The sequence below is a fragment of the Hypanus sabinus genome, chromosome 5 (assembly GCF_030144855.1).
Source record: "Hypanus sabinus isolate sHypSab1 chromosome 5, sHypSab1.hap1, whole genome shotgun sequence".
NCBI lineage: Eukaryota > Metazoa > Chordata > Chondrichthyes > Myliobatiformes > Dasyatidae > Hypanus > Hypanus sabinus.
The window spans coordinates 103,078,563-103,089,504 of record NC_082710.1 but is presented as its reverse complement, the minus strand read 5'-3'; the positions used below and the strand labels follow the sequence as shown (position 1 = coordinate 103,089,504).

Sequence of the window (10,942 nt, the reverse complement as noted above, 5' to 3'; positions counted from 1 at the left end):
TTGTGACTTTGACCATGGAACGATTGGTGGTACCAGGCAGAGCTATTTGAGCATCACCGAGACTGCTGATCTCTTGGGATTTCCGTGCACGTCTCTAGAGTTTCTAGAGAATAGTGCGGAAAAAAAATCTAGTGATCGGTGGTTCTGCGGATGACAATACTTTGTTACTGGGAGAGGTCAGAGGAGAATGGCCAGGCCAGTTCAAGCTGACAGGAAGGTGACTAACTCGAATAACCATACATTACAGCAGTGGTATGCAGAAGAGCGCATCTGAAAGCACAACACCTCAGACTTTGAAGTGGATGCGCTACAGCAGAACACAAACATACAGTACACTCACTGGCAACTTTATTAGTCATAGGAGGTACCTAATAAAGTAGCCATTGACTGTATGTAATTAACATTTTTTGCAAATAGCTCTTTACTAATCCATGAAGGACACAAAATGAACAAGAATGCCAAATAACACAGCATTTCCTCTGGATTGTCTCCTGTGGAAATTAAGCATACTCTAATATATTAAAATTTTAAAAACATATTAGATATCAGCAAGTACACTTCACTTTATGGATAGAATGTATGCATGTCACACAGCAGTCACTATATAGTTTATTCTTATGGGGAACAGCAAGTATTCCTGTACAGTATTCAACACTTTCTCCCATCTTTCCAACCAGGCCATTCCTAGGCCTTCATTTGCTGGATAATTTCAAAACAAAAACCCCAAGTACATATCGAGAATTACAGTAATTTGTGCCCACAAATGCACAGTACATTGATACAGACAAAAACAAACAACTGTTTAGAGGTATGTGTATCACAAACTGCTTAAAGAACCGTGTTGGCAAGTTCTGAGGTAAGCAACACTTAATAATAGAATGGCATTTGTATCATTCGCTCCACAAATTGAGAGGTCAAAAAATATTTCAACATAGTAATAATGATTATATTGCATAATTAACAAATTCACCCCCTTTCAGGCAACGCTGTAGGCTGCACGGAAAGACTTGACATTTAAAACATTACCAAATCACAGCTATGTAAGTAATTGCAATTTCTATGTGGATGAATGATACAAACCACACTCCGTAGAACAAGTGCCCAGTAGAGAAAAATCCTCCCGGCAGAAAAATTGACTTGTGTTTTTTGAGATGGGCACCAGTTGACGATGGCTGTACAAGTGGGCATGTAGAATATATACACCATTGCATTTGCCCTTTATTCCCTCTCTGTTTGAGATATGGGGACAGATTTTCCTGTATTGACACCACAATTTTCTTGTCTGAGCCAATGCATAATAAAATTTCAGTATATTAAGCAATTTGATGTTAAAAACAAGCACTTGTTTTATGCATATTAATCCAGAGAGTGCTTGATTTTTAAATTAAAAAAAAACTTTTATACTTCTGGTAAAAAAAAACTTTTATACTTCTGGTAAAAAAAAACCTTGCAATAGGGAGGAAAACTGTTGCAAAAATAAATTGAAATTACCTGAAAGTTAGAAATGTTATTCCTAAATTTTCATTGGTGAATAACCCGTTTATAATAAAACACATGTACAGCAAAATTTTTGATTTTTTTTTAAAGTTTGCATAGCCTTATCATTCTACTTCTAATCTGAGATACCTGAAGGTTATTGCTGTTCTGCAATGTTGCTGTTTACAGTACACCAACTGAAGCAAGCTTGTGAGAGAAGCCACTGGTGCTAAAATTCAGGGACTAATGATAGCAAGTACCAAGAATATTTTTTAAAAAACTTGAGAAAATATTAGCTTGTGCTCAAGTTTTTAAAAATCAGGTGCTTTGGAATTGTAAGATTTTATGATTCTTGGACCATCCTTCTCAGGAAATCGCTTCCAAAAGGTAACTACTCTCTGGATGGAAAGATCCCCTCTAAAACTCTTGCTTCTCACCTTAAACCTGCGCCTTCTGGTTATAGCTATCTTTACACAGGGAAGAAACTTACTACTATCTTCCTCACTATTAGCCTCCACACAGCCTTCTTTGCTGCAAGGAAAACAAACCTAGACTGTCAGTCTTATTCAATACCCGAGACACCCCATTCTCATTTCCATTCTGGCTATGGTCTTAATCTAAATATGCTTAAAGATGCTTTAGGGTTTTTCCTTGATCTCATTTGCCAGTGATATTTCATGTTCCTCAAAAATTCTTAAACACCCTTGTCTGTGTCACTGTCTCCCAAAGAGCCTTCCCTATTTTCTATACTCTAAAACTACCCTATCCTACCTTTCTTTCTTCGTAAAATCTTTGAGGTCCATTCACATCACTTCTACAGGAACATGTTGGACTTGAACTTTCACTCACTTTTATGATGCCATTTGCCCGATGTAGACCAACCCACAAATAGCAGGATTTTGTTGAAATTAACCTTCCCCTAATTTAGTGCCAGAAATTCAAGACTGTCCTTTCTCCTTTCCATAATTAATTTGAAACTTGCACAGTTGTCATTGTGTCCACTGGTACTTCATCCAATTGCCCAGCTTCATCATACAGGTGAATGATGATTACAAGAAAATCTGCAGAAGTTGGAAATCCAGAGCAACACACAAAAAAAGCTGGTGGAACTCAGCAAGTCAGGCAGCATCTATGGAAAAGAGTTATCAGGCGACAATTCAGGCCAAGACCCTTCTTCAGGACTCGTTACATAGATACTCTTTTCCAGAGCCTGACCTGCTGAGTTCTTCCAGCATTTTGAGTGAGTTGCTGTGTAAGGTTAGGTTCCCTGGGATTCGGGGGGAGCTAGCAAGGCGGATTCAGAACTGGATTGATTATTGGAAGCAGAAGTTGATGGTTGATTCTTGAAACTCTGACTGAAGGCCTGTGACAAGTGAAGTGCCCCAGGTGTCAGTGTTTGACCGGTTATTATTTATGTAAATGATTTGGATATGAATGCATATAGCACGATTAGTGGGCTAAACTGGGATGTGTTGATAGTGAAGTAGGTTACAATGAACAGACAGTCCATCTCCCAAACTGATCAAGATAAGGAATGGCAAGTGGATTTTAACATCCAAGTGTGAGGTGATGCATTTTGGACAGCCAAACCAGCATTTTACTTATACAAAGAATGATAGGGTTCCACGTGTTGTGGACCAGAGGAACCTGGGAGTAGAAGAGCAAAAGTTGAAAGTAGCAATGAAAGGATTTATCTTGCTGGCCTGGTCAGGGCATCAGGTTCAAGAATAGAGACAGTATGTTGCAGTTATACAAGGTCACACAAGGAGCACTGTGAACAGTGTTGATCACCCTGTTGTAGGAAAGACATTGTCAAGCTGGAGAGAGCACAGAAGAAATTTACAAGGATGCTGCTTGGACAAGATGATATTAGTTATTGGGAGAGGTTGACCATGCTGGATCATTAATTCCTGCAGTGCAGGAGAGTGGGGGGGGGGGGGGAAGCAGTGACCTCAGAAGCTTAATAAATTATGAGGGGAATGTGCAAGGTGGGCAGTCATAATATTTTCTCCCAGAAGTTTATGTTTTGGGTTAAAATATTCTGTATTTTTTTAGTCCAAAACTGGAGGGCACAGATACAAGATAAGGGGGAGATTTAAAAAGAAACCTGAGAAGTAGTTTCTTTACACAGAGGGTAGTGAGCATCTGGTAAAAAGGAAGCTGCCCTTGGAAGTTACAATTGCACAATTCTAGAGGCACTTTGATAGCTACACAGAGGAGAAGCGCTTGCAGGGAGGATGCTGTGGTTGGAACGCTTCCATGCTGTATCACTCTTTGGCAGATTTGCAGATTTTTCTAAGATATCCTGCCTTATTATTGCTGTGACAGTGTCATTAATCATCACTGCAATACCTACTCCTCTTTTATATCCCCCTCTGCACCTCACCATGCCTGAAGGTTCTATACCCTGGAACATGGAGATGCCAATTTTGCTCCTACTTCAACAATGTCCCGGTGACAGCTACAATACTGCAACCCCAAGTACCAGTTAAACTCCTTACAGCAAATTCAATGCAATTTAACTCATCAGGCCTTCCGCTTACAAGGCAGATCTAGTTATTCTTGTATACTCCCTCACAGCTCTGCAATCCTTTTGCATTCGACTCCCCTACTAAATTAGTTTAGGACCTTTCCGAAAGCATGAGAAAAACTCTCAAGGATTTTGGGCCCATTCTGATTCAGGTGCGACCCATCCTTCTGTACTGATCCCACATATGTTAATGACCCAAAAATCCAAAGACCTCCCTTCTCCCTTTAGCTATCCATTCTTCTGATGTACTCTCCTATTCATGCACTTGGTAGTCCAAGATACTGGAAGCAACCCAGAGATTACAACCTTTCAGATTCTAATATTTAATCTACTACCTACATCCCTAAATTTATTTTGCAGGATCTCATCCTTTTCTCTACTATGTCATTGGTACCATTGTGTTTAACTTCTAGCTGGTTACTCACCCCCCTTAGAATACTGAGACTTTTTAAAACGTGACTTCTTTTTTTTTCCATTCATTTACAATAATTATTCTCAAAATGAAGTTAACCATAATTGAGGAAATTTCTTATAATACTCTTAAATATAGCCTGATGAGTGATCCTACTGTAAAGTTGGCAGAAATGTAGGAAAGACTTTAGTGTCATCTATCCAGAACATTTGGCACCTCATCACTACTTGCAGTCGGTGGCGGTCTATTGGTCTTGGTGATCACCCACATTATACAGTTTTGTACTGAGGCATCTAGGAAACCTGCACCAATGCAATGCATGGTTTACACTTGGTTAAATGTAATTGAACCCTGGCCCTGAATAGGTAAACTGAGCAGCAAATGCAGTGGTGAATTTTGACATGTCAGTTTGCAAAAAGTATAAAACTGTTGTAATACAGAGGAGCAGAAGTTAGTACCTGTCAGCTGTTTATGTATCCATTGCATATATTATTTCTTTAAAACAAAAAACTGTGTTGCCTTGTAAGTTTTCCTAGGTTTACTGAAATGGCACCGAGATTAGTGTAGGATTGTCACCACAACTCAAAACAGAGAGGGTTTCAGGTAACAAATTCCTGAGGTTATGTTGGTAGTGACACAGTAGATTAATGACTGCATTTATAATAGGTATGTAAAATCACTTTACATGTGTAATGAAAGAAAATGAAAGGATATATTACTTTCCAAAATAAAAGCATTCAAATTTTTAAAAAACACCTCCAGTGTTAACTATATCTTGCAAATTTAAAAACAGAAAAGCATGCGTAAATCTTAGAACTCTCTACAGACACAGCAAAACTAAAATAAGTGCTTATGAAAGCCAATTTCGGGCAAAAAGATATTTCCAAAGCTTCGCGTAGCAAAGGAGCTATTAAAAGCGGACCACTGCATGATAAAAATTACCTGGAGCATGTACAACAAGGCAGAAGCACTTTTTTGAACAGCCTTCTCCCATTGGCATAGAAAGGTATAGTTTACTCTTTTTAAATTGTAGTGAATTAATACACGGATCACATTAAGGTCAACTGTCAATTAAAGTCAGTTAGTGTTAAACTAAAATTTCTAATATAGTTTATCAAATATGGAAACTGAGGTATACCTTGTTGAGGGAGGTTTATGGTTACAATGTAATGCTTGAAGCTTCTTTGCTATGTCCCAAAAAACCTTGATTTGTTTATACGTATAACAGCAGCACACTGAACATTCACAAGCTATGTCATATTGGCATTACAATAGTTCTTTGTGAACGCAAATACTAAATGCAATAAAAATGAATCGCACTTCTTTCTGAAATCAAATGTACTATTGTTAAAAATTAACAGTAACCCATCTGAGTGACTGAGACATCTCCAATGATAAGCCAGTTATCTGATGCACTCCTTTCACTTAAGCGCACGCTGTCAAATTTGAGAGCGACGTTTGACGCACGCTTAGCTTTATTTGCTGGAAGTAAAGAGTTACCTTCCAGTATCCAGAGTGATGCGTAATGAATTAGCAAGTGATCTTTCCAACAATCACTTATCTTCAACATCACCTCTGACTGACTCACTGACTGTAGTACCTGTTGCCTCCATTGTCCACTTGCCACTGCAATGGCTATCAGTTCTGTTAAGTGCGTAAGGACAAGATACTGAATTGTTTGTTGTAACCAGTGAAATAAATTCAGGAGATAGCAGCTCTACTGCAGAGTCTGATGGTCTGGTTTATGACAGCTGAAACCATCATAGGCTAGATTCTTTGGGTGGAAAGTCAACATTTGTAACCATAGTGACTACTGTCACTATGTTGTCTGTAGTAATTGTGCTCACAAGTCTTCGCATTTGAGTGATACGTTCTGCGACACAACCTGCTGACAGTCTTGCTTCTGCGTCGTGATCCCAACATTCTTCTATTGTCTCACACAACATGGCCATTCCCTATGACAGGAAAAGTAAACACATTGGAAAAATGTTCAATGAATGAACAAACTCAGGAGAAAAACTTAAAAGTATTATAAATATAGTAATATAATAAAAGACTAAATTGGTCATCCTGAGGAAAAAAGTTCAGCTTATTGTATTAAAACAAAGGTGCCAGTGGGTTCCAATATAAATCACTTTGCAATGCTTCACTAGGCTCCTATATAGATGAACTTCAGGAGCCACGTGATGCAATACAGGCATAAATATGAGGGGTGAGAAAAAAAGAGCAGCAAAATCTATCCAAAGTATGCCGAACCAGATTGGGTTTTATGACATGTACTTGTTTCACAGTCACATTATTGATATTGTCTTATATTGTGTATTTGATATTTCAGTAATTTTTGAATAATATTGTAAATTTTGGTTAAGCATTCTTCATCGTTTACATAATTCATTACAGGTTATATATAAAAGTACATGAATGGCATGCCATCATATACTAAATGCATACCTTACTCATGTAAAAACTTTGAGCATACACCTTATTCCCGGTTCCATGTTTTCTTTTAATTAGTTATGTTTTGGAATTACAAAGCATAACAGTGGTGATACGGAAGTTTTAAATAAACCTGAGATGACTACCTACTTTCCTGTTGAAGTTCAGCAACACATTAAAAGTAAAATAAAAGCACAGTGAGATACTTGAGTTTAAAAAAAACACAGTACTTAGTTTATTTGGAGGGGGATAAAGCCAGTCAAGTTTAAAAAAAAGGCAGAAAATGTATGAATTCATGGGTTCATAAACAGTGAATACCAACTGATAATAAATTTTAAAAAAAGCCAAGATAGCTGGCTACCTCAGAAAGATGGATATGTTCAACTGCACAAAAGATAACTGGCTGCTGTATACAGAACTAACTAATACAGTATGTTCAAGCAAGTTACAAAAGCCATTGTGAAGTTAGTGCAAGTTTTGCTGAGTGTACAAGGTGGAAGAGAATACACTTTGCTTAGAAATTTAACAGCTCCAATCAAACCAGCCGAAATGAGCTTTGCTGATATCATGAAAGTAATGCAGGAAATTTTTGAACCAAAACCACTGTTATTGCAGAATGCTTAAGGGTTCATAAGGGAAACAAAAAGGAAGGAGAGTCCATTTCAGCGTATCTGCCTGAATTGAACAAGTTGTCTGAGTTCAGTTCAGTGATTGTTGCATTAAGAGTTGCTTAGTTTGTGGAATCTTGCAAGACAACATTCAAAAACAGCTCCTAACTGAAGTAAAACTCATTTAAAGAAGCAGTTAAAATTAATGTATCAATGGAATCAGCAGGCAGAGACACAATTGAGTTGCAGTCAGAAATTGTAATGTCTACACAGAAACTTGCTTGGCTGAACAAGTAGTGTTACCATTGTGGCAGGGGCTCACATACACCAGACCAATGCAGGTTTAAAGTTGAAACTTGCAGAAAATACCACAAAATTATAACATGTACAAACAGTATGTCAGGTAGATAAAAATAAATATGCTGCACGGGGACAAGAAAAAGAGCACTAATCTGCATGGTATTGATGAAAAGTCTGATAATGATGAGAATGACTGGATGGCCTTGAGATTTACAATGTGAGAACTTGCATGTGACAAGCAGTAGGGCTGACAACAGAAGAGAACGGCAAATTAATTATAATGGAATGGACAATGGCTCGGCTATTTCAGTTTTTCCCCAAAATGTGTTTGAACAGCATTTTAAAGATACTGAACTGAAGCCTGCAGATATCCAACTAAAAACTAGAGAAAAGGTAACTCCTGTGGAAATGAGATTCATAACTGCAAAATAAACACAAAACAAGTTTATATGTGATACAAACAGGAGGGCCAGCGTTGCGGGGCTGTGACTGGCTGAAACTACTACAAATTCATTGGAGATCCATCCACTATTTGCATCCTCTGCAACAGAGTCAATTGAAAGAACTTCACGAACGCAAGCTAGCCAGGAATATAAAGGAAGATAGCAAAAGCTTTTTTAGGTATGTGAAGAGAAAGAAGATAGTTAAGAACAATGTTGGGCCCTTGAGGAATGAATTGGGTGAAATTGTTATGGGAAACAGAGAAATGGCAGAAGAATTTAATTAGTACTTTAGATCTGTTTTCACTAAGGAAGACACAAGCAATCTCCCAGATGTATGGATGGGCCAAGGACATAGGGTAACAGAGGAAATGAAACAGATTGACATTAGGAAGGAAACGGTGATGAGAAGACTGATGGGACTGAAAGCTGACAAATCCCCAGGTCCAGATGGTCTGCATCCTAGGATACTAAAGGAGGTGGCCCTGGAAATTGCGGATGCATTGGTAATCATTTTCCAATGTTCCTTAGATTCAGGATCAGTTCCTGAGGATTGGAGAATGGCTAAAGTTATCCCACTTTTTAAGAAAGGAGGGAGGGAGAAAACAGAACTATCGACCTGTCAGCCTGACATCGGTGGTGGGGAAGATACTAGAGTCCATTATTAAGGATGAAATAGTGGCATATCTAGATAGCAGTGATAGGATTGGGCCGAGCCAGCATGGATTTACCAAGGGTAAATCATGCTTGACTAATCTGTTGGAATTTTTCGAGGATGTAACCAGGAAGTTAGACGGGGGAGATCCAGTGGATGTAGTGTACCTTGATTTTCAGAAGGCATTTGATAAGGTCCCATATAGGAGATTGGTGGGTAAAATCAAAGCTCAGGGCATTGGGGGGGAAGACATTGACATGGATAGAAAACTGGTTGGCAGATAGAAAGCAAAGGGTAGCGGTGAATGGGTGTTTCTCGGAATGGCAGATGGTGACTAGTGGGCTGCCACAGGGCTCGGTATTGGGACCACAGCTGTTTACAATTTACGTCGACGATTTGGATGAAGGCATTGAAAATAACATCAGCAAATTTGCTGATGATACTAAGCTGGGTGGCAGTGTGACATGTGATGAGGATGTTAGGAAAATTCAGGGTGACTTGGATAGGCTGGGTGAGTGGGCAGATACTTGGCAGATGACGTTTAATGTGAATAAGTGTGAGGTTATCCACTTTGGGAGTAAGAACAGGAAGGCAGATTATTATCTGAACGGTGTAGAGTTAGGTAAGGGAGAAATACAAAGAGATCTAGGAGTCCTTGTTCATCAGTCACTGAAGGTGAATGAGCAAGTGCAGCAGGCAATAAAAAAGGCTAATGGAATGTTGATCTTTATTACAAAGGGAATTGAGTACAAGAGCAAGGAAATCCTCTTGCATTTGTACAGAGCCCTGGTGAGACCACACCTGGAGTATTGTGTACAGTTTTGGTCTCCAGGGTTAAGGAAGGACATCCTGGCTGTAGAGGAAGTGCAGCGTAGATTCACGAGGTTAATTCCTGGGATGTCCGGACTGTCTTACGCAGAGAGGTTAGAGAGACTGGGCTTGTACATGCTGGAATTAGGGAGATTGAGAGGGGATCTGATTGCAACATATAAGATTATTAAGGGATTGGACAAGATAGAGGCAGGATGCTGGGAGAGTCCAGTACCAGAGGGCATGGTTTGAGAATAAGAGGTAGGTCATTTAGGACAGAGTTAAGGAAAAACTACTTCTCCCAGAGAGTTGTGGGGGTCTGCAATGCACTGCCTTGGAAGGTAGTGGAGGCCAATTCTCTGGATGCTTTCAAGAAAGAGCTAGATAGGTATCTTATGGATAGGGGAATCAAGGGATATGGGGACAAGGCAGGAACCAGGTATTGATAGTAGTTGAACAGCCATGATCTCAAAATGGCGGTGCAGGCTCGAAGGGCTGAATGGTCTACTTCTGCACCTATTATTTATTGAAAGTAAATTAAGAAAGGTACTGGATGATGCCACAGCAGAGTGCAAGGATGGCTTTGGAAAACTCAAACATACCAAGGGTAAAATAGTGTTAAATGACAATGAAATACCCAAGTTTTACAAAGCCCATTCACTTCCTTATATCATCCATGATAAAGTGAGCCAGTGAGCTAGATTGTATGGAGGCTGAAGGAATTCTTTCCAAAATTGAGTGGTGCCCATGGGCAACACCAGTCGTTCTAAGTAGCCAAGAAGAATAGATCTGTCATAGTCTGTGGTAATTTTAAGGGTCACCATCAACCCAGTACTGAAAATAGATTAATATCCTCTGCCCAGGGTGGAGGTTGTCTTTGCAAACCTTTCTGGAGAGAAACACTTTGGTAAAGTAGACATTGGCCCCCGCACTCGGTGTTACCTGGACAACATCATTATTATTGTTAAGGGTGGCAAGGAACATCTCCAAAATCTCAAGACAGTGTGTAAAAGATTTGACAACTATGGCTTACGAGTGTGATGCAACAAGTGTGAATAACAAGATTGAATTCAAGAGGGCAACTAATCATGGAAATGCTGGTGGATTGTCCCTTTTACTTTGGAAAAGGAAATACCTGAAAAATATACTTAAGACACTCCTCTGATGTGTTCTCTCTAATGCAAATTGATAGTCTCCCTATTACAGCAGAGATGATCCAAAGGGAAACAGAAAAGAGCCCACACTGTATCAGGTCTACATGGCAACTCGAAACGG

The 10,942-nt window shown here is 39.2% G+C and overlaps 1 protein-coding gene across 1 annotated transcript in view; it reads right to left on the bottom strand.

Moving 5' to 3' along the window:
* Window positions 1-588: 588 nt before the first annotated feature.
* Window positions 589-10,942, bottom strand: part of LOC132394300 (activin receptor type-2A-like) — a 141,525-nt gene continuing 131,171 nt past the window's right edge. Inside the window, exon 11 of the mRNA XM_059970263.1 lies at window positions 589-6,373. Coding sequence (XP_059826246.1) covers window positions 6,179-6,373 — 195 coding nt within the window. The 3' untranslated portion in view covers window positions 589-6,178. The remainder of the gene's footprint in view (window positions 6,374-10,942) is intronic.